General features: G+C 40.7%; 1 protein-coding gene across 2 annotated transcripts in view; it reads left to right on the top strand.

Annotated features, from left to right (window-relative positions):
• LOC5578829 (WD repeat-containing protein 44) overlaps positions 1-25,290 on the top strand; it is a 53,546-nt gene that overhangs the window by 5,782 nt on the left and 22,474 nt on the right. The window contains exons 2-3 of one of the 2 annotated variants that reach the window (XM_021846264.1): positions 18,444-18,633; positions 24,289-24,378. In XM_021846264.1, the coding sequence (XP_021701956.1) occupies positions 18,444-18,633; positions 24,289-24,378 (280 nt within the window). The remainder of the gene's footprint in view (positions 1-18,443; positions 18,634-24,288; positions 24,379-25,290) is intronic. The other variant, XM_001663996.2, reaches the window with a different exon arrangement.

Raw genomic sequence — 25,290 nt, 5'->3', positions numbered from 1 at the left:
ACACCTGAATGGCGCAGAGAACACAGGCACAGAAGGTCAGGACAGCGAAGGCGATGGCTACGTCAGCACAGCGGACAGCGGAAATCAACCAGCTCCCACGATGGGGGAAGTTAAGGATGCCATTCAACAGCTCAAGAACAACAAAGCCGCTGGCAAGGATGGTATCGGAGCCGAACTCATCAAGATGGGCCCGGACAGGTTGGCCGCTTGTCTGCATCGGCTGATAGTCAGAATCTGGGAAACGGAACAGCTGCCGGAGGAGTGGAAGCAAGGCGTTATATGCCCTATCTACAAAAAGGGCGACAAACTGGAGTGTGAACATTATCGTGCCATCACCATCCTAAACGCCGCCTATAAAGTGCTATCCCAGATTCTCTTCCGTCGTCTATCATCTATAGCAAACGAGTTCGTGGGAAGTTATCAAGCAGGTTTCATCGACGGCCGCTCGACAACGGACCAGATCTTATCCGTGCGGCAAATCCTCCAAAAATGCCGTGAGTACCAGGTCCCTACGCACCATTTGTTCATCGATTTCAAGGCGGCATACGATAGTATCAACCGCATAGAGCTATGGAAAATCATGGACGAGAACAGCTTTCCCGGGAAGCTCACAAGATTGATCAGAGCAACGATGGACGGTGTGCAAAACTGCGTGAAGATCTCGGGCGAACACTCCAGTTCGTTCGAGTTTCGGCAAGGACTACGACAGGGCGACGGACTTTCGTGCCTGTTGTTCAATATTGCGCTTGAAGGTGTCATGCGGAGAGCCGGACTTAACAGTCGAGGCACGATTTTCACGAGATCCGGACAATTTGTTTGCTTCGCGGACGACATGGATATTATTGGGAGAAAATTTGAAACGGTGGCAGATTTGTTCACCCGCCTGAAACGCGAAGCAACAAGAGTCGGGCTAATGGTGAATGCGTCGAAAACAAAGTACATGCTGGTTGGCGGAACTGAGCGCGACAGGGCCCGCCTAGGAAGCAGTGTTACGATAGACGGGGATACCTTCGAGGTGGTGGTTGAGTGCGTCTACCTCGGATCCTTGTTGACGGCTGACAACAAGTCGGGAAATACGAAGGCGCATCATCAGCGGAAGTCGTGCCTACTATGGGCTCCAGAAGAAACTGCGGTCAAGAAAGATTCACCCCCGCACCAAATGCACGATGTACAAAACGCTCATAAGACCGGTAGTCCTCTATGGGCATGAGGCGTGGACTATGCTCGAGGAGGACTTGCAAGCTCTTGGGGTTTTCGAACGCCGAGTGCTAAGGACGATCTTCGGCGGCGTGCAGGAGAAAGGCGTGTGGCGGCGAAGGATGAACCACAAGCTCGCTCAACTCTACGGCGAACCCAGTATCGTGAAGGTAGCTAAAGCTGGAAGGATACGCTGGGCAGGGCATGTTGCAAGAATGCCGGACAACAACCCTGTAAAGATGGTGTTCGCCACGAATCCGGTCGGAACAAGAAAACGTGGGGCGCAGCGAGCTAGGTGGATTGACCAGGTACACCAGGACCTGGAGAGCGTGGGTCACAGTCGAGGATGGAGAGAAGCGGCCATGAACCGAGGGAATTGGCGAAATATTGTTGGCGAGGCTTTATCAAGATAATTGATGTAAATCCAAAAAAGATAAGAAGATAAGAAGGTTTTCAATTAAGATTATAGAACGAAGCCATACCTCAAATTTTACAGAGCACAAGACTTGAGAACCAAACACCGCTCCGCGTTGAAAATTTATCCCATTGGTCACCACCAGCAAGCAAGTAACTTGATTGATTTTCAACGCGAACTGTTGTCAGATTCTCTAGTCTTGTGCACTTGAAAATTCAAAGTTTGGCTTCGTTTTATAATCACCTTAAATCCCATTTGTGTAACATTTCTCGAATATTGACAAGTGTACCTTAATCGGGTGGTGTACAATAATTGGTAATCTACCCTACATTCAGGCAATTTAAGGGCGGACATATTTGAAACTAAAACCTTTCTGTAAAAATAACATTTTTAACGAAGCATATAAACAACGAACTTTTGAAACAAACTTCTGAACTTCTGAAACAAACTTCACTACACCATGCTGTTTATAGCTCCGTATCTAGAATGTCTTCTTAATATGTAATTTTCTTTGAATAAATACTCAAATTGAGCTTGATTGGTCACCCGCGGTTGCTACTTCAGTACCGCCAGATCAGCTGCGGGGGATTTTTTTTATTATCGTACAAATTGGGCCGAAGGGTCTCAGATTTTCATGAAACTTTTTCCACAGGCAGGGCTCATGGATATATGAATAAAAAAAAATTGAGAAAAATTCAGGGTCGCCTATTTTTCCGGAAAACTCAGGTGGAAATTTTTTGTTTTCCCTTGACACTACTTATTTTGAAAAATCATAACTCATGAACGAAGCATCGTAGAAACAAAGTTTTTATATGAAAATTTAAGCAAATTTTCTCAAAAATCCAAAAAAAATATGAACTGGAAAAAGTTTTCCACAAAATTTTCCACCGTTGGGAAAATTCGTAAAGAAAAGCCGGAAAAACTATGCCCGAACTCGTGGAAAATTTTCAAAAAAATATTTTCGAGAAGGTAATTTTATAAGCTTTAATCACTGAAATTTTTGGAATGCACTTTTTTTTCGTTTTTGAGTTATGGCCAATTTTGTGAAAAATGTCCAGATGTGCCATATAAGACTTTTCTTTGAAAAATCATAACTCAAGAACGAAACATTGTAGAAAGAAAGTTTTTATATGAAAATTTAAGCAAATTTTCTCAGAAATCCAAAAAAAATATGAACTGGAAAAAGTTTTCCACAAAATTTTCCACCGTTGGGAAAATTCGTAAAGATAAGCCGGAAAAAACTATGCCCGAACTCGTGGAAAATTTTCAAAAAAATATTTTCGAGAAGGTAATTTTATAAGTTTTAATCACTGAAATTTTTGGAATGCACTTCTTTTTCGTTTTTGAGTTATGGCCAATTTTGTGAAAAATGTCCAGATGTGCCATATAAGACTTTTCTTTGAAAAATCATAACTCAAGAACGAAACATTGTAGAAAGAAAGTTTTTATATGAAAATTTAAGCAAATTTTCTCAGAAATCAAAAAAAAAAAATGAACTGGAAAAAGTTTTCTACAAAATTTTTCATCGTTAGGGAAATTCATAAAGAAAAGCTAGAAATTTTTTATTAAAATATATTTGAGAAGGAAACTTTATAAACTTCAATTCTAGTAACTTTTAGGGTGTACTTTTTGTTTGTTCCTGAGTTATGGTCAATTTTGTGAAAAATGACCATATTAGCCTTTTCTTTGAAAACCCATATTTCAATCGAAGCATCAGAAAAACAAGGTTTTTTTATCAAAGCAATTGCAAATTTTTTAAAAGATCGGAGAGAAACGATATGGGATTGGTTTTAATGAAGTATAAGTCGGATTGGATTATATTTTTCATGAAACATTACACCGTTAAGCAAAGCTGAAAAAACTGTTTCTTTTCCATTCCAAGTATTGAAAAATATTGTAGGATTGGATCTTATTGATCGCTCTTTTCCAATATACTTTGTTTGAAAGCTGGAATAGCTAATCGGGTGTTGAAAAATGTCCTGGGAAACTGATTCCATTTCAAAAATTTCATATTATTGAGATAATTTGAATCCGGTTCGACAAGTCATGATGAGTCTTGAGTCATGATTTTTAAACGAAAAGGCATGTATGGCAAATCTTTGCATTTTTTACAAAATTGAAACGCGAAGCAACAAGAGTCGGGCTAATGGTGAATGCGTCGAAAACAAAGTACATGCTGGTTGGCGGAACTGAGCGCGACAGGGCCCGCCTAGGAAGCAGTGTTACGATAGACGGGGATACCTTCGAGGTGGTGGTTGAGTGCGTCTACCTCGGATCCTTGTTGACGGCTGACAACAATGTTAGTCGGGAAATACGAAGGCGCATCATCAGCGGAAGTCGTGCCTACTATGGGCTCCAGAAGAAACTGCGGTCAAGAAAGATTCACCCCCGCACCAAATGCACGATGTACAAAACGCTCATAAGACCGGTAGTCCTCTATGGGCATGAGGCGTGGACTATGCTCGAGGAGGACTTGCAAGCTCTTGGGGTTTTCGAACGCCGAGTGCTAAGGACGATCTTCGGCGGCGTGCAGGAGAAAGGCGTGTGGCGGCGAAGGATGAACCACAAGCTCGCTCAACTCTACGGCGAACCCAGTATCGTGAAGGTAGCTAAAGCTGGAAGGATACGCTGGGCAGGGCATGTTGCAAGAATGCCGGACAACAACCCTGTAAAGATGGTGTTCGCCACGAATCCGGTCGGAACAAGAAAACGTGGGGCGCAGCGAGCTAGGTGGATTGACCAGGTACACCAGGACCTGGAGAGCGTGGGTCACAGTCGAGGATGGAGAGAAGCGGCCATGAACCGAGGGAATTGGCGAAATATTGTTGGCGAGGCTTTATCAAGATAATTGATGTAAATCCAAAAAAGATAAGAAGATAAGAAGGTTTTCAATTAAGATTATAGAACGAAGCCATACCTCAAATTTTACAGAGCACAAGACTTGAGAACCAAACACCGCTCCGCGTTGAAAATTTATCCCATTGGTCACCACCAGCAAGCAAGTAACTTGATTGATTTTCAACGCGAACTGTTGTCAGATTCTCTAGTCTTGTGCACTTGAAAATTCAAAGTTTGGCTTCGTTTTATAATCACCTTAAATCCCATTTGTGTAACATTTCTCGAATATTGACAAGTGTACCTTAATCGGGTGGTGTACAATAATTGGTAATCTACCCTACATTCAGGCAATTTAAGGGCGGACATATTTGAAACTAAAACCTTTCTGTAAAAATAACATTTTTAACGAAGCATATAAACAACGAACTTTTGAAACAAACTTCTGAACTTCTGAAACAAACTTCACTACACCATGCTGTTTATAGCTCCGTATCTAGAATGTCTTCTTAATATGTAATTTTCTTTGAATAAATACTCAAATTGAGCTTGATTGGTCACCCGCGGTTGCTACTTCAGTACCGCCAGATCAGCTGCGGGGGATTTTTTTTATTATCGTACAAATTGGGCCGAAGGGTCTCAGATTTTCATGAAACTTTTTCCACAGGCAGGGCTCATGGATATATGAATAAAAAAAAATTGAGAAAAATTCAGGGTCGCCTATTTTTCCGGAAAACTCAGGTGGAAATTTTTTGTTTTCCCTTGACACTACTTATTTTGAAAAATCATAACTCATGAACGAAGCATCGTAGAAACAAAGTTTTTATATGAAAATTTAAGCAAATTTTCTCAAAAATCCAAAAAAAATATGAACTGGAAAAAGTTTTCCACAAAATTTTCCACCGTTGGGAAAATTCGTAAAGAAAAGCCGGAAAAACTATGCCCGAACTCGTGGAAAATTTTCAAAAAAATATTTTCGAGAAGGTAATTTTATAAGCTTTAATCACTGAAATTTTTGGAATGCACTTTTTTTTCGTTTTTGAGTTATGGCCAATTTTGTGAAAAATGTCCAGATGTGCCATATAAGACTTTTCTTTGAAAAATCATAACTCAAGAACGAAACATTGTAGAAAGAAAGTTTTTATATGAAAATTTAAGCAAATTTTCTCAGAAATCCAAAAAAAATATGAACTGGAAAAAGTTTTCCACAAAATTTTCCACCGTTGGGAAAATTCGTAAAGATAAGCCGGAAAAAACTATGCCCGAACTCGTGGAAAATTTTCAAAAAAATATTTTCGAGAAGGTAATTTTATAAGTTTTAATCACTGAAATTTTTGGAATGCACTTCTTTTTCGTTTTTGAGTTATGGCCAATTTTGTGAAAAATGTCCAGATGTGCCATATAAGACTTTTCTTTGAAAAATCATAACTCAAGAACGAAACATTGTAGAAAGAAAGTTTTTATATGAAAATTTAAGCAAATTTTCTCAGAAATCAAAAAAAAAATGAACTGGAAAAAGTTTTCTACAAAATTTTTCATCGTTAGGGAAATTCATAAAGAAAAGCTAGAAATTTTTTATTAAAATATATTTGAGAAGGAAACTTTATAAACTTCAATTCTAGTAACTTTTAGGGTGTACTTTTTGTTTGTTCCTGAGTTATGGTCAATTTTGTGAAAAATGACCATATTAGCCTTTTCTTTGAAAACCCATATTTCAATCGAAGCATCAGAAAAACAAGGTTTTTTTATCAAAGCAATTGCAAATTTTTTAAAAGATCGGAGAGAAACGATATGGGATTGGTTTTAATGAAGTATAAGTCGGATTGGATTATATTTTTCATGAAACATTACACCGTTAAGCAAAGCTGAAAAAACTGTTTCTTTTCCATTCCAAGTATTGAAAAATATTGTAGGATTGGATCTTATTGATCGCTCTTTTCCAATATACTTTGTTTGAAAGCTGGAATAGCTAATCGGGTGTTGAAAAATGTCCTGGGAAACTGATTCCATTTCAAAAATTTCATATTATTGAGATAATTTGAATCCGGTTCGACAAGTCATGATGAGTCTTGAGTCATGATTTTTAAACGAAAAGGCATGTATGGCAAATCTTTGCATTTTTTACAAAATTGACCATAGATCAGGATTTAAAGAAAAGTACATCCTAAAAGTTAACAGAATTGAAGTTTATAAAGTTTCTTTCTTAAAAATATTTTATTAAAACATTTCCGCGAGTTCGATCATAGATTTTCCAGCATTTCTTTATGAATTTCCCCAACGGTGGAAAATTTTGTGGAAAACTTTTTCCAGTTCATATTTTTTTTTGGATTTCTGAGAAAATTTGCTTAAATTTTCATATAAAAACTTTCTTTCTACAATGTTTCGTTCTTGAGTTATGATTTTTCAAAGAAAAATCCTTATATGGCACATCTGGACATTTTTCACAAAATTGGCCATAACTCAAAAACGAAAAAAAAGTGCATTCCAAAAATTTCAGTGATTAAAGCTTATAAAATTACCTTCTCGAAAATATTTTTTTTGAAAATTTTCCACGAGTTCGGGCATAGTTTTTCCGGCTTTTCTTTACGAATTTTCCCAACGGTGGAAAATTTTGTGGAAAACTTTTTCCAGTTCATATTTTTTTTTGGATTTCTGAGAAAATTTGCTTAAATTTTCATATAAAAACTTTCTTTCTACAATGTTTCGTTCTTGAGTTATGATTTTTCAAAGAAAAGTCTTATATGGCACATCTGGACATTTTTCACAAAATTGGCCATAACTCAAAAACGAAAAAAAAGTGCATTCCAAAAATTTCAGTGATTAAAGCTTATAAAATTACCTTCTCGAAAATATTTTTTTGAAAATTTTTCACGAGTTCGGGCATAGTTTTTCCGGCTTTTCTTTACGAATTTTCCCAACGGTGAAAAATTTTGTGGAAAACTTTTTCCAGTTCATATTTTTTTTGGATTTTTGAGAAAATTTGCTTAAATTTTCATATAAAAACTTTGTTTCTACAATGCTTCGTTCTTGAGTTATGATTTTTCAAAGTAAGTAGTGTCAAGGGAAAACAAAAAATTTCCACCTGAGTTTTCCGGAAAAATAGGCGACCCTGAATTTTTCTCAATTTTTTTTTTATTCCTATATCCATGAGCCCTGCCTGTGGAAAAAGTTTCATGAAAATCTGAGACCCTTCGGCCCAAACCCGTACGGTAATAAAAAAAATCCCCCTGCGCTTACAAAAGGAATCAACCTGGATGACTGCTGGGGACTAACAGACATCCTCATTGTATAACCCAAATAACCACTAGCCCGCTAATTCGCCTTATTGGCATTATAGGGCTATTATACGGCTAATATAGGGCATGTCGGCTATATTAGCACAAAGGGCAAATTAAAGTGCTATTTGGTTACGTGGAAGCGCTGCTGATCTTCTATTTTTAGGCGATAATGGTGACTGCCACGTCAGAATGCTGACCAATGAGGAGAAGGGGGAGGAATTGATGATGCATTGAACTGGCTCCCACGGTAGACCGTATATACCACTGCGTCTACGCCAGTTCATGCGGGAAGGGTGTAGAGGGGCGGTAATTTTTATGGCAGAAAAGCTTGCTGTTTGGTTAGCATACTGCCTATGTATCAGGCGTAAGGAAAGGCGTGCTATAATGATGGAGGAATGGAAGCGTAGGGAAACGTTTTTTTCCGTCTCGGGTTCTAGCAAAAGCTATGAACTGCAAAAGATCAACTGTGATATATTAAGAGTGGAAGCAGAAGCAAGTGACTGATAACAACTACAAAGTGCGAGGAAAGGGACGGCCCTGGGATTGAACCCAAGACCTGCTGCTTATGAAGCATAAGTGGTTGCCATTGGACCACCAACCCCGTCGACATTTTCTTTGAATAAATACTCAAATTTACTCTCGCAAATCTCGCCAGCGGGAAGCGGACAGAACAAATAATCATCTGAATGTTTCCACTGATGTGTTTTGATAGAAAAATACTGTGTATTTGGCGTTTGAAATTTGGTTGCCGATAATAGTCGAATGGTGCCGAAGCCATAAGTCTCCCTATATACAAATATGACCCAATTTTGCACAGTTGATTGACGATATAACAAAAAATTGCATATTTTACAACCTTGAACGAATATAGGACACGGGTATGCATTTAACTAGAATCTAAATTTTTTTTTTTTTTTTTTTTTTTTTTTTTTATATCTTTATTAGAGTGTATTTTAACACACGAGGGCTAGTTCTACACTAGAATCTAAATTGTTGTTGTGGTACTTCTACCGTGCGTTTCGTCGTAAATTTGTGCAGTCTCTTAATTGATAATTTACGTTGTTTTTCTACTTATGCGGCGCCATTCCGGTTGATTTTTGATGCACATTGTGTTGTTGATTTTAATGCAATAGAAAACCGAAGCCCAAAGTATATCCGATAACTGTTTTTCGCGACTGAAAACATCTTTATCGAACGTATAACAACAATCGATCCAAATTAACCGTCTTCATTTGTTTGGTGTGACATCAATCGTCATCGAACCCATCGTGCCATCTGTTTTTGAGAAGCAACAACAGTCGACAACACGATAGGATTTACAATACCGCAAGAAATGATCCATGCTACTCTTGCTAAATGGAATTCCGTGTCGAAGATATTGTCGTTTCTAGTGAAACATTCTGCGAAAATCGACACTCTTTCCACGCAAAATGTGTAGGATTAACGTATGACGAAGATTGTGCCTGTCTACATAGCAACATTTTTTGGATGTGTGGTTCCTGTAAGCATTCGATAGAGAACGGTCGCTACAGAAGTTCGACAACTAGGAATGAAGAAAGCAACTGTGTAACGAAGGAAGACGTCCAGTGTTTGAAATTGGAGTAGAACGTATCAGCAAGATGATCTCTGATCTGCCGTTGATTTCTACACATAGGGTGCAGAGCTACTTGGGCACTTCCATGATTCACTTTGGCATGGGGTTTTTTTTCTCGGGCGAATTGTCTGAAATTTTACATTAAAAAGCACTTCAATACGACGCACATTGCGGCCAAATATGAGTTCTGTAGCTTTTGAAAAACCCAACTGCCGAAGTGAATCAAAAGTGTCAAGAATAGGATCCGGCTCCCTACCACAGCACCGAATGATTTCAAGTTTGACCAAGCCTCTAGTTCTTCGCCTACATCGAAATCACCGCTAACTTCAACAAGAATCACCAACCACACTCCTGGTACTACGTTCAATTCGAATCTGCAACTGTTTATCTCCAACATAGCGAATGACGTCACGGTGGATGAAGTCGAGCAAATGGTTTGCGAAACAGTTGGAACCGATCAAGTTTTGGACGTGAAATGCTTGGTTTCATCGTGGAAAAATCTTCAAAGTCGTCCTTGATGCAAAATATTGAAATTCCGTCTTAACAACATGTAATTGGCCGATTGGTGTAAAATGCCGCGAAACTACTCCAAGGGTTTATTCACAAATTTCATAACGCCAAAAATGGCCATTTTCGACACCCACCCAGCCCCGCGTAACGCTTTTTGTATGAATATTTTACAAATTTTGTATGAGCCGTAACAGCACGAAGACACCCACCCACCCCCTTCAGCGTTATGAAATTTGTGAATGGGCCCTAATCCCGTGTGGAGAGCTTCACATCGGAAAACGAACAATTCAGTTTGAATTGTAATTGTTACCTGTGTTACCTATAACACCAAAAATTGATTGTTTTATGATGCGTTCCCTTTTTGCTGTATGTGTGAAATTTTGTAGTGTTCTAGATTATAAGTACTTTTTTTGTAGTCTATGATTCATTTGAAGACGAAAAATAAATCAATAAATATCTTGTTGTTTTACAATTTTAAATAACGTATTCCTATGTTGCGATTACGGCAATAACATGTCCACTATTAACATCTACATTTATATTCGATAGTAAAATTTGAAATAAATTGATTAAATAAGCCTTATTCAATAGAAACATTTTGTTGGCAAACCCTTTGTTGCCAGCGCGCACCTTCTATACAGCAACCCTGAACCACACACCTGTTTACGCCGAGATGACAGGTAATGCCAAAGGCTGTCAATTGGTGAGTAAACATCCGAAGGAAAACATAAAGAGGAAAGTGAGTTTGCTTATTTTAGTCGTGAATTATTACCTGGAATACGAGTGAATTTCTTTGATTATTTCTATTTCATCATTCTAAAGCCGTGAAGTATTATTATTTAAGGTAATTGCTATATATATTACGAATACCTGAAGTCTAAAACTAGTGGTTCTATAATAGGCGAATTTGATGTTCCTGTGACAGTGGTCATAACCATAAACCTATTGAATAAGTTGCAATTCTGCATCAACTGCAACGGTAAGGAACTATTTGTAGAGGTTTTTTCAATAGCTAATAATGAATTAACTATCCAGTATCCCAAACCGCTGCCAAACCTACGACCCGAAGACTACGACTCAAACTGACTAGCTAGGGGACTAAACGTAAGTGAACTATGACTATTACAAAAATTGACATGCACTGACCAAATAAACATATAAGACATAAATTATACTAAATTACGACGCTATGTAAATGCAACTAAAACTAATAGAATGTGTATTGTATCTGTTACCATTCAGGAAAATTATAACTTACCGTATAATTACGTTCAATTACTGCGTTTCATTCAACGGTGGTTATAGTTGCGGAAATTAACCCTTGCAGTACCAGTGCTGGTTGGTTCGGAAAACCAACATATTATAATTTTCGTTTATAAATTCGGAAATGTCGAGTCGCGATGCGCACGGTTCCGGGAAGAATGTCAAGGTGCAGAAAAAGGGCAAGAGCTCTAAAGCAAAAATCGAGGAAGTGGTGAATAGTGGTGATGTATCGATAGTGGTCACGGGAGTTCCGGAGGAGATTTCAGTTACGGAGCGTACATTAGCTGGTCGAACTTGCAAGTCATGTAAAGGTCCGGATAGTGACGAGATGGTGCAGTGTGACAATTGCGACAAGTGGCATCACTTTGGTTGTGTAGGAGTAACGGAGGAAGTAGCAGATCATAGTTGGAGCTGTCCAAAATGCGTATCTGCAAAATGGGTTCAACGGTCGGGGTCTACTTCCAGCAAACAAATCTCACCAATATGTGATGCTAAAGACAGCATGAGTACACAAGAACCGAAGACGTCAATCGGATCAAATACAAAAGACCAGCGAAGTTCTGCAGTGGATGTCGTCGGCGGTGCAAGTATCGGCACAGAACCACAGGGTCCGAAGAAGTCCGGCAACAAGGTTCGACAACAGGTCGGTGACAAGGTAGCGGACATCAGTGGTGCGTCGAGTGCTCTGTCGTCTTCTTCGTCGCGAAGGTCATCTAGAACACTTCTGAAGCTTCAAATGCAGAAATTGGAGGAGGAAGAAAAACTTGCTAAAGATTTTCTCGAACGAAAGTATGCCTTACTGGAAGAAGCAGTAAGCGAGAGGAGTTCCAAAACTAGTTCTAAAGCAAGTTCCAGAGCTAGTAGTAGCTTGAGCCGAATACGCGATTGGGTACATGGTAACAATACGCAACGAGAGGGAGATATGCTGAACTACCCCGAAGTATTCGATCCAGAAAGGCATTCTACACAAAACCCGTGTAAATTAGCGATGTTTGATCAGCTGGCAGTACCGATAGACCATTCATTTTCATCGCGACAGGATCAATGGACAAACGGAGGAACCTATTCGATAAGAGCGGTCTCTAGTGGAGTTAGGCCAACAAACTCGGCTGGTGAAGTCTACAGTCAACGTACATCCGTTGACAGAACAATATTTGCAGCGCAACGAGGTCAAGAAGAGTTAACACGTCAACACGTACGGATAGCAAGCGCCATCGGAGATCCATACGTTTCCGATCATATTCCATATCGACCGTCCTGCTCTAGAAGAGAACCAAGAGTCGACGAAGATTTTGATGACCCATGTCCTCTCTCAAAGAAACAACTGGCTGCGCGTCAAGCTGTATCGAAAGACCTGCCAAGTTTTTCAGGGAATCCAGAAGATTGGCCCATATTTTTCTCGTCATATACCAATACAACAGCCATGTGCGGGTTCACGGATGCAGAAAATGCAGTCCGGTTACAGAAAAGTCTAACAGGAAAAGCGTATGATGCGGTTAAGAGTCGTTTAATGCATCCGTCTAACGTGAAAGGAGTCATGGACACGTTACGAATGAGATTTGGGCAGCCTGAAGCCATCGTCCACTCGCTGATAGCCAAAATTACAGCCCTACCTTCACTGAAGGAAGACAAACTTGAAACGATTATGGATTTTGCGGTGGAAGTTCAAAACTTTTGCGCCATCGTAGATGCGTGCGAGTTGGAAGAGCACATGTATAATGTGTCGCTGCTGCACCAACTCGTGTCCAGATTGCCACCATCAATAAAACTGGATTGGGCCAGATACCGCTATACGTTACCACGAGTCAATCTGGCAACATTCGGAAACTGGATCTACTCTTTGGCCGAAGCAGCCAGTACTGTAACTATTCCAGCGATTCAAGAATTCAAGCTTTCTCGGAACGATTCACGACCAACCAAGAAAAGTTCTGGATTTTTGAACGCTCATCTGGAATCAAATGAAACAGAACTGAAACCAGACATCGACACTGCTCGATATGATAACGACGGATGCCTAGTTTGCAAGTCTAGCTGCAAAGCCTTGTGGAAATGCAAACAATTTTTGGAATTATCTAGAGACTCTCGATGGGCCGTAGTCCGTGACTTCGATTTGTGTCGACGTTGCCTGGAAAAACACAACGGGGGATGTAAAGCCAAAGCTTGTGGGAAGAATGGTTGTACGCGTAAACACCACGAGTTGCTTCATAACGAAAATCAAAAGAAAAACCAAGCGGATCCCAAGAACGATGAACATCAGCGACAACAACCGTCGACGAGTTCGGCACGACATGAGTGCAATAGTCATCGATCTAGCTCCAGCAGTTCTTTATTTCGTTACCTTCCGGTTGTACTCCATGGAAAAGGGGGGTGTATTCAAACGTTTGCCTTCTTGGACGAAGGTTCAAAGTTGACTCTCATGGATAAAGAACTTGCCGATGAACTTGAGTTGGATGGAGATGAAAGTCCTTTGTATCTTCGATGGACTGGTGGCACCGAGCGATGCGAGAAAGATTCTCGTGCTGTTTCTGTCTCGATTGCTGGTAAATTTGCCGGAGCGAAAAGTTTCAAATTACATGATGTGCGGACTGTGCAGGGTCTTCAGCTGCCACGACAATCCTTGGATGCTGGGAAGATGGTGGAACTGTTTCCGTATTTACGGGGCTTACCAATAGAGTCCTATAAATCTGCCCGTCCGCGGATTCTGATTGGACTAAAGCATGCCCACGTGAGCCTTGTGCTGCAATGCCGAGAGGGAAAAGTGGAACAACCAATAGCTATAAAGACGCGATTGGGCTGGACCGTATGCGGTGGAAGCGATAACGAAAACATACCAAATTTGGTGCACTATTCGTTCCATATAGGAGCACGCGATGACCGCTTGGATGAAGACCTGCATCAGGCAATGAAAGAATACTTCGCTTTCGACAGTATGGGAATAGTAAAACCGAGCCAAGCTTTACTTTCCTCAGAAGACCAAAGAAGTAGCAAAATGCTGGAATCGTTAACTCATCTCAACGGCAATCGTTACGAGACAGGTTTGCTATGGCGCTATGATGACATCCGTCTTCCGGATAGCAGGCCTATGGCACTTCGCCGATATCGTCTGCTCGAAAAGCGTATGGCTAATAATCCAGAACTTGGTAAAGCCCTGGACCAGAAAATTGAGGACTATATTGCTAAAGGATATATTCGAAAACTATCCAAAGAGGAAGAAGATCGATTCGTTTCCCGGGTCTGGTATCTACCAGTATTTCCAGTGTTCAATCCGAACAAGCCGGGAAAAATACGAATAGTTTGGGACGCGGCTGCTATTATTTTCGGCGTATCATTAAACTCCGTTCTTCTAAAGGGTCCAGATCAGCTTTGCTCACTGTTCTCTATACTACTGCAATTCAGGGAACATCCGATTGGGCTCACCGGTGACATACGGGAAATGTTTCACCAGATACAAATATGTGAACAGGATCGGTCTTGTCAGCGCTTTTTCTGGAGAGATGAATCTGGGGAAGCCGCTGTTTTCGAAATGGGTGTCATGACCTTCGGAGCGTGCTGTTCGCCCAGCAGTGCGCAGTTCGTGAAAAACCTAAACGCGGAAAGATTCATTGGAAAGTATCCACAAGCGGTAGAAGCCATCATTAAACGGCATTACGTAGATGATATGTTAGTTAGTGTAAAGACTGAAAAAGAGGCGACCGACCTGGCACATCAGGTCAGATATATCCACGGTCAAGGCGGCTTTGAGATCCGCAACTGGATAAGCAACTCTCCAGCGGTCCTGCAGTCGTTAGGAGAGGATGATGTGAAAACAAAAAATCTCGATCTTTCAGCCGAGATGACAACAGAAAAGGCTCTAGGACTGTGGTGGTGCACTGAAAAGGATACGTTTACGTACAAAGTAGGGTGGACCCGCTACGACGAGATGCTTCTACAAGGTAAACGGCGGCCCACAAAACGAGAGGTGCTGAGGGTACTCATGTCGATTTTCGACCCTCTCGGCTTGATTGCTCACTTCCTGATTTATCTCAAGGTCCTACTGCAAGAAATCTGGCGCTCTGGTGCCCAATGGGATGAAGAAATTAACGATACCCTATTTGCGAAATGGCAACAATGGTTGGGAGTGTTGCCTGAAGTAGAAAGCGTACAAATTCCTCGATGCTATCACATTCGAAATTTTCCCGATTGTGAACTACATACTTTCGTCGACGCAAGTGAAAACGGATTTGCTGCCGTTTCGTATTTGAGATTTTCCAACGGCAATGACGTCGAATGTACGCTCGTAACAGCAAAAACCAGAGTCGCTCCATTGAAATTTCAGTCAATTCCCAGGCTTGAGTTACAGGCCGCAGTTCTCGGAGCGAGACTTGCTCGAACAGTCGCTGAGTCAGTGTCCATCAAAGCAACTCGACGCTGCTTTTGGACCGATTCTCGGGACGTACTGTGTTGGATAAACTCAGATCACCGTCGTTTCACACAGTTCGTAGCGCACCGAGTTAGTGAGCTTCTCGACTCCACGGAAGCAACTGAGTGGCGCTGGGTATCAACTAAGGATAATGTAGCGGACGATGCAACGAAGTGGCAGAGACGTCCCGATCTTAACGCTAACAGCAGATGGTTCAAAGGCCCCGAGTTCCTTTGGAGAAGTGAATCCAATTGGCCACAGCAAATTGGAATCAACATGTCTACACAAGAAGAACTCCGTCCACATCTGGTTGCGCACATCGAATCGACGGCACCTGCAATTTGTCTGACCAACTATTCCAGCTGGAAGCGTCTAACCAACGTTATCGGATTTCTGCTCCGTTTTTCGGCCAATTGTCAACGTAAATTACAGCATCACCCAATCCACACTGGTCCATTGTGTATGGAGGAGCTAAGTGCAGCCGAAAAAATCCTCATACGCCAAGCTCAAAGGGATAACTTCACCGAGGAGGTCGCTATCCTAACTCGAGGTCAACAAATCTCACGGAACAGTTCGCTTTATAAATCTACTCCTTTCATCGATGATAATGGGATCCTGCGCATGCGTGGTCGTACTACCGCTTGTCCCTTCATCACAGAAGAAGCGAAAAACCCTATTATCCTACCCCGTGACCACCACGTAACCACTTTAATCATCAGCCACTACCATAACAAATATCATCATCTCAACCAAAACACCGTAGTCAATGAACTTCGTCAGAAGTACTCAATTCCTCGAGTACGTGTTTCATGTGCCAAGGTGAAACGAAATTGCCAGCGCTGCAAAAACGAACATGCCATGCCGAGCGCTCCCATAATGGCAGATCTTCCCGATGCCAGGTTAGCTGCCTACACTCGACCTTTCACTCACGTGGGAATCGACTATTTTGGGCCAATGGAAGTCGCAGTCGGTCGTAGAGTTGAGAAACGCTGGGGAGTGTTGGCTACATGTATGACTACGCGAGCAGTGCACATTGAGATAGCACATTCGCTCAGTACAGACTCTTGCGTAATGGCTATTCGTAATATGATCGCTCGCCGTGGAATTCCTCGTTACATATACTGCGACCGAGGAACGAACTTTATTGGTACAAGCAGAGAGTTGAGCCGCGTCGAAAAGGAGCTCGACCTTGAGACTATGATGAGGGAGTTTATCACTTCAGAAACCGCCTGGTGCTTCAATCCGCCTATGTCGCCGCATATGGGTGGGTGTTGGGAGCGACTTATCCGCAGTGTGAAGAACAGTCTGAAGTTTCTAAACCTATCACGTCGACCATCAGATGAAGTTCTACGCAACGCCCTGACCGAAATCGAGAACACTCTTAATTCGAGGCCACTTACGCACGTGCCGATTGAAGACATCGCTGCTCCTGCCCTCACCCCTAATCATGTTTTGTTAGGCACTTCAAATGGGTCAAAACCACTCACAATGCTCAACGAAAGTGGTACAATCGTACGTCAGTGCTGGCGAACTTCTCAGATTATCGCCAATCAGTTCTGGAGAAGATGGATAGCTGAGTATCTACCGGAGATTACTAGGAGGACAAAATGGTACAATTCCGGTTCGCCATCAGTAAAGATCGGCGACATAGTTGTAATTGTGGACTCAACATTTCCTCGCAACTGTTGGCCTAAGGGCAGGGTGATCGCAACGCGCCCTGGCCGAGATGGAGAAATTAGATCAGCGACGGTGCGGACTGCTGCTGGCGTCTACGAAAGGCCGGTGGTTAAGCTAGCTGTACTAGATGTTATACGCGAAGAGAAGTAGTCGATCAGGAGGTCGACGTACCCGGGGGGAGTGTTGGCAAACCCTTTGTTGCCAGCGCGCACCTTCTATACAGCAACCCTGAACCACACACCTGTTTACGCCGAGATGACAGGTAATGCCAAAGGCTGTCAATTGGTGAGTAAACATCCGAAGGAAAACATAAAGAGGAAAGTGAGTTTGCTTATTTTAGTCGTGAATTATTACCTGGAATACGAGTGAATTTCTTTGATTATTTCTATTTCATCATTCTAAAGCCGTGAAGTATTATTATTTAAGGTAATTGCTATATATATTACGAATACCTGAAGTCTAAAACTAGTGGTTCTATAATAGGCGAATTTGATGTTCCTGTGACAGTGGTCATAACCATAAACCTATTGAATAAGTTGCAATTCTGCATCAACTGCAACGGTAAGGAACTATTTGTAGAGGTTTTTTCAATAGCTAATAATGAATTAACTATCCAGTATCCCAAATCGCTGCCAAACCTACGACCCGAAGACTACGACTCAAACTGACTAGCTAGGGGACTAAACGTAAGTGAACTATGACTATTACAAAAATTGACATGCACTGACCAAATAAACATATAAGACATAAATTATACTAAATTACGACGCTATGTAAATGCAACTAAAACTAATAGAATGTGTATTGTATCTGTTACCATTCAGGAAAATTATAACTTACCGTATAATTACGTTCAATTACTGCGTTTCATTCAACGGTGGTTATAGTTGCGGAAATTAACCCTTGCAGTACCAGTGCTGGTTGGTTCGGAAAACCAACACATTTAATATGGTTATATTTGTACTTTTAAGAGTCAATTTGAAAAATTAAATTTGAGTTGTATTATAATTGTAGGATATAGAAACAGTTTATTATTGTCATATAATAGATGACACCAATGACCTTTATTAACAAAGAATGTGGAATCAGTGCCCTGTATGAATATGATTTTGAGTCACTGTATGTACCAATTATGAAGCACTTGATTTATAAAGATAAGAGGGTAGTAAGGTCGTTGAAATTTGGCGTTGAAAGTTCACCATAAACCAGATAACGTGATGAACTAATTCGTTTTCGCTGTTCAAATTTTGATTACATTCCAACTTCATGTTTCAGGAAGCGATCGCCAAAAACGAATATCGACGCGGAATTCAACTATCCCGAGCCATCGTCGTCTGTTGGGACGATTTCAGAGCTGCAACAGCAGCAACCAACGCAAATAATCCAACATTCACCGGGGGCGGGAACGGCAACAATTGTACAACACTATGGCCGGGATGAGCACAAGTTTGCCGAGCCGAAAGGGGTAAGTTTGACTCGGCAGTGATGTTGCTGCGATGAAGGCACGAAATTTTTGCATGTTCTTGTATGGTTTCCGTTGAATAGAACACCGTTTTCGGTTCAGAAAACGCCAAATGTCCATTAAATTTGAGTCATGTTGATAGAGAAGCGTATGTTAAGGTGAAACAGTTTGGAATACAACTTCTAAGATTGCACCAAAACTTAAAAGGCACTAATCTCGCGAAAGAAGCATCCAATAACAGTGCGCTTTTTATTTTGGCGTTGTGCACTAGCAGAAAGCTTAAAATAAGAAGATCAGCAACGTTTGCCTACTATTTCTCTAGTTTAGTGCTTTTGAAAACGTGAGTAGGGGCACAAGTCGGCCATTGTGACGGCCATCTTTGGATTCCGAGATGTTTCACCTTAATAAATTATATAAATATGAAGACTATAGATAAAGTTAGCAACAGTTAAATCGTTTGTGGTCATGATATTCACGATGGCCATAATTCGCTGAACAGTTGGGATCAAGTCATTGAGACAATATGTATAGTTACATATTATTCATGGCCATTTAGAAAACAATAAAATTATTATGATCCCTCTGCAATATACAACAAATTTGTATTCAATACTTCTACAAAACTAGAAAATTATATTAGAAAAAAAAAATATCAGAATGTGTCTGCATAAGTTATGATTTCGCCCTAAAAGTCATTAGTAACCATGTGTGTAGCTCATTGATTCTAAACATTTGAATGGATTTACACGTTATGTAACAACGCTATGGTGAAGATTTAGAATATTTGTAGTTCACTGCCAAAATTTTTATGCCAATTGTTCATATGCACACAAAGCTACAGCATGTCAAAGTTGAGCATTTTGTATGAAAATCGGCTTTCACTACTATTATTCTGAACACAACTGTATGAAGGGTGCATACCGTAAAGTGCCGTAATTCAGCGCAGTTAAGGAATAAAACGATTCAAATGGTTAATTAAAAATAAGTATTGCATCAACAAAAAAGCTTTATGAGTGGATTGCTAGCAAATCTGTTGTAGATTATGGGAAAAATATAATTTAGACTATATTCATAATTTACAAATGTGATTTTATTGAAAAAGCTCACTTGTCGGAATTGCCTAATTCCGCGCATTTTTGAAACGCTTTTCCATATTCCGCGCAGAAGAATGCCTAATTCCGCGCACTCAATACCGTGGCATTGATACATGTGAATTTCGCATAGGGGAAAGTGGGTCAATTTGGCCACCTTAAGGAAAAAATCGAAAAAGTGATGAAAATATTATGGAGTTTTCGGGTCTTTGCATGATTTCTTCAGATCTCAGATTTCAGATCTATACCCTAGATCCGCACGATTTCTGTTGTCTTATAAAGTTCACGAATATTTGAATGATTTTTCGAAATTTGAAATTTTTCGTCACGATTTTGGTACAACCTAAAATAAGGGATATGATTTTTTATTTATTTATTGTCGTCAATCAAAGTTAAGGTTGTGAAATTATCTCATATAATCTAAACATTTTTCTTTCCACTAAGCCTGAAAATTATTGATATTTAGAAACACTTTATGCAAAAAAATAAAATTTCAAAGACCATTGTAACAGTCAAACATCAACATTATAAAATGATGCAATTTATAAGAGTCATTCGGGACAATATGTGCAGTTTTTTCGAACATATTTTCTTAATTATTCCTTGAATTTGAAACACTGATTTATAACATGGCTATTGATTCATTTGCTTTTCAGATTTGGGGTTGCATGTTATTTAGGAAGTTTTTAAGAATTTATGCAGTTTTCAAGGGGCGCTCATTTCACCTCATTGGCGGAACCGCCCCGACAACTACTATACATATTTGTATTCTGCACTGTTCATACAATACAAGGACCAGTTTGCATTATTGCTTGGAATCGATATGTTTTAAACAGTTCAATCAACGGTATATGGGTAACTGAAACTTAAATTTCTTAAACAAACTAAAAACCTCCGAAGAACTATTAGAAATCATCCAAAAATTACGTCACACAAATAATGGCCATTTTGAACCCCTCTCATACGTATATCACATTTTTTTATTGGAAGTGTCGTACTTTATAGAAGATCCCTATTAGTTGTTTTCTCAATAAGTCGATAAAGATTGTATAATATAACCTAGAATCGCAATCAAATGTATATTGGCAATGTTACTTGCAAATAGTTCACAATGTTATGAAAATTTTGTTTGTACATTTGTCTAGCTCTTTGAGGCTGTCCATAAACCACGTGATAGTTTTTCGAATTTTCAGAACTACTCCCCTCTCCCCTTGTGGTCTATTGTTCTCACTACCTTGTTGTTTGGACAAACTTTAGACAAATAACCTTCCCACCATGACCACGTGGTTTTTGAACGGCCGATTCATTTTAGTTTCCCTTTCAGTGGGCTTTCCAGATATTCCGCTTGTACGTGAAACGTATTTTTACCTGAACATACTTTTCAGAGAAGTATTCAGACGTGAAGACGAATATGGCATGTTTTACTTGTTTGTTGTTCTGCGAAGAAAAGTGCGCTGAATTAGGCCCTTATGAAAAAATACGTGTCCTAATTCCGCGCAATACTTTTCTGGGTAAAACTCGATAATTATGCTACTATTTGATAAGATTTCATAGAAGCACCATGAAACATATCTGTTGCAAGTAGTTCTATGAAATATAGCATAAAAAATAAAACATTTTTGGTGAACAAATCGCATTTGTTTTTCTCCTACAGTCTTAGCACAGACGCTAAAGAAATTAGAAAAATGGCGTCTTACTTAGACGGGCTTCTGGTGATCATTTTTTACGCCGCAAAAAATGTCTCATTTGATTTGATTTGTGTATCAAACTTATTCTAAATTGTAGTAGCATCAATTGGCATAAAAATATGCTGCAATATTATTGTGTATTTCCATATATAAATAATTGTGTATGAAATGCGCGGAAATAGGCGATGCGCTGAATTAGGGCACTTTACGGTAGCTACTTAAGCACTTCCATGAATCACTTTGACATGTTTTTTTTCTGCCGAATCGTCTGAAACTTTGCAAAAAAAATCACTTCAACACGACACGCCGCCGAAGATCGTCCTTAGCACTCGGCGTTCGAAAGCATAGTCCACGTCTCATGCCCATAGAGGACTACCGGTCTTATTAGCGTTTTGTACATCGTGCATTTGGTGCGGGGGTGAATCTTTCTTGACCGCAGTTTCTTCTGGAGCCCATAGTAGGCACGACTTCCGCTTATGATGCGCCTTCGTATTTCCCGACTAACATTGTTGTCAGCCGTCAACAAAGATCCAAGGTAGACGAACTCGTCCACCACCTCGAACGTATCCCCGTCTATCGTAACACTGCGTCCTAAGCGGGCCCAGTCGCGCTCAGTTCCGCCAACCAGCATGTACTTTGTTTTCAACGCATTCACCATTAGCCCGTCTCTTGTTGCTTCGCGTTTTAGGCGGGTGAACAAATCTGCCACCGTTTCAAATTTTCTCCCAATAATATCCATGTCATCCGCGAAGCAAACAAATTGTCCGGATCTCGTGAAAATCGTGCCTCGACTGTTAAGTCCAGCTCTCCGCATGACACCTTCAAGCGCAGTATTGAACAACAGGCACGAAAGTCCGTCGCCCTGTCGTAGTCCACGCCGAGACTCGAACGAACTGGAGTGTTTGCCCGAGATCTTCATGCAGTTTTGCTCTGATCAATCTTGTGAGCTTCCTGAGAAAGCTGTTCTCGTCCATAATCTTCCATAGCTCTACACGGTCAATACTGTCGTATGCCGCCTTGAAATCGATGAACAGATGGTGCCTAGGGACCTGATACTCACGGCATTTTTGAAGGATTTTCCGCACGGAAAAGATCTGGTCCGTTGTCGAGTGGCCGTCGATGAAACCTGCTTGATAACTTCCCACGAACTCGTTTGCTATAGGTGATAGACGACGGAAGAGAATCTGGGATAGCACTTTGTAGGCGGCGTTTAGGATTATGATTGCAAGATAATGTTCACACTCCAGTTTGTCGCCCTTTTTGTAGATAGGGCATATAACGCCTTGCTTCCACTCCTCCGGTAGCAGTTCCGTTTCCCAGATTCTGACTATCAGCCAATGCAGACAATAGCGGAAAAAAAATCCGAGGTACATTCGACCTTATAATCTGCTGGTTCAGACATAGCGTGCGCTGTAAGACAGACATTTTTTGCACCACCATGTTGGTCATCATATTTTAAAGATCGGGATCGCTTTTTCTACGCTGAAGTACTCACCGAAAGCAGCCGCCACCGTGTTTCGTACTATATTGATCCTCGGGCAGTCGAAGAAAACATGTTCTGGCGTTTCTTCATTCTCCATACACTCAGGACAAAATGGGGAAATCGCATGGCCGAATCGATACAGATACTGCTTGAAGCAGGAACTGTGTCAGCTGGAAGTTCACTTCTCAGTGCTCCCTGTTCACCCAGGTTGATACATTCGGAATAAGCTTGTGGATCCACCTTCCTTTCTCGGAGGCATCCTTGCTGGCACTTAGCCAGCGAATGAATTCTTGCCAACTTCCTCGCCTGCCTGGTTTCTCTTCGCTGATAGCAGTCGATATCTTCGGTCAGGATTATGCAGATCGTGATCATTCCAGCGACTACGCATGCCGCCTCCGACGGTATAGTCCTGTACGCGCTCACCACTCGCATAGTAATAAGTCGAGACGCGCTGTTTAATTCTTCCTATTCCGCTTGGTCTGTAGCTACGCACCCCTGGCTGATGCACCGTATCTTAGTAGCGCTGTTGACAAGCCAACCTCTCACCGCTTCTAGGACTACCTATGTTGGGAATAATTCTTGTGAGCGCATTGCTCGCCTTCGCCGCCTCCTCGCATGCATAATCGACGTTACGATTGAAGTAATGCCCCGACAGTGATCTCGCCGTGCATGACGGTTTTGCAGTTGCTAACTAGTAGCACCTTCGTTTTGTGGTAGGTTATGTTCAACTTGCATCGCATTCCACAGTGTTGGACTCAGTATGGAACCTTGTTGAACTCCAGCCGATATTCTTTACTCGGCGGCGTGCAGGTGAACGGCTCGCTCAACTCTACGGCGAACCCAGTATCGTGAAGGTAGCTAAAGCTGGAAGGATACGCTGGGCAGGGCATGTTGCAAGAATGCCGGACAACAACCCTGTAAAGATGGTGTTCGCTACTAATCCGGTCGGAACAAGAAGGCGTGGGGCGCAACGAGCTAGGTGGATTGACCAGGTGCACCAGGACCTGGAGAGCGTGGGTCACAGTAGAGGATGGAGAGAAGCGGTCATGAACCGAGTGAATTGGCGAAATATTGTTGGCGAGGCTTTATCAAGATAATTGATGTAAAGCCAAATAATGAATGATACACAGTTATCTTCTCAGAGATGTGGTTGCAGATTTCTCTTTGAAAAAAGCTCATTTATCAGTGTTTTAAACATTGAAAACATTGAAAAATCAACTGCAACATTAATCAATGATCAATTTTGATTGAATTGTTAAACAATGTACTATATGCTCTCTGTCAACATGAATCTGCACCGAACTATACTAACTTTTTGTTTGTTGAAAAAATGCATGCTCAAAAACTAAATTGGTTTGCTTCTCTTATCGCATAAATTACCTTTTTTTACTTGTAGTACGGTAGGCAGCGATTTCGCGAACTGCGTCAGTGCATGCAAAATGACGAAGATGAGAATCCAGGCAATACACTAACACCTGATTCGCAGGTATGCTATCGAAAGAAAATTGTAGTTATAAGATTATTGGATCATTTGTTCATGATTGAATAAGTGACGTAATAGCCAATTTCAATGTTATCGATATGAAATACTAAATTTATTGAACCAGAACTAGGCAGTGGTTATTACGAAACTTATGCAATCAAGGACGCTAGTCATTAATCTCCGACCTTATCTGATTACCTTCGTCTCGTAAAACTGACCCTTAAATTATGCACCAGAAATTATGTGGGGTAGGTTCCCATAGAGCACAGTTTTTTTTTTTTGAAATCCAACACATACAAACTGCACTAATGATGGTGCCAGGTACTTTTGCACCAGGTATTTGGCAGCAACAATGTCAACGATAAAACCGTGCCAGTTTTAAAGCCATGCGTAATGTGAAATGCAGCAAGCATGAAATTACGTTTGTTCTGCCACTCGCGCGTGTACTCTGCAGAACTTGCTGCTTTTACCTTGCTCTATGCTTTGCTAATTTATGCGTGTTTCCTTCGGGTTTATTCAAACGATCATTTTGGAGTAGAGAGGTAGTCTAGTTTTGTTTTGTAGTTTTTTTCCTCTTTAGGTTTTTATTTGTTAAGGGCCAGCAATCACAGTGTGCATTAGGGTGCGACTATTTTTTTTTATTCTCGAAACCAAAAGTTTATGTGCTCTTCTGAATTCATATCACACAGAAAAAAAACCTCAAAGTTTGAGCCAAAAATAAATTTAGAGGTGGCATAAGCGACTGAACGGTTGATTTTCGAGACATAAAATATGACGCTCAGTAAAATTTACGTATTTTTTTTGCTTAGCAACCAATTTTAAATTTTAAATCTTCCAAAATAAAAGAGTAGATAAACATATTTTTTCTAAAATTAATCTAGGGGCTGTCCATTAACCACGTGGTCATTTTTTTAA

The sequence above is a fragment of the Aedes aegypti genome, chromosome 1, assembly GCF_002204515.2.
Source record: "Aedes aegypti strain LVP_AGWG chromosome 1, AaegL5.0 Primary Assembly, whole genome shotgun sequence".
Taxonomy (NCBI): domain Eukaryota; kingdom Metazoa; phylum Arthropoda; class Insecta; order Diptera; family Culicidae; genus Aedes; species Aedes aegypti.
The sequence above is the reverse complement of the archived record's forward strand: the minus strand, read 5'-3'. Positions and strand labels throughout refer to the sequence as shown.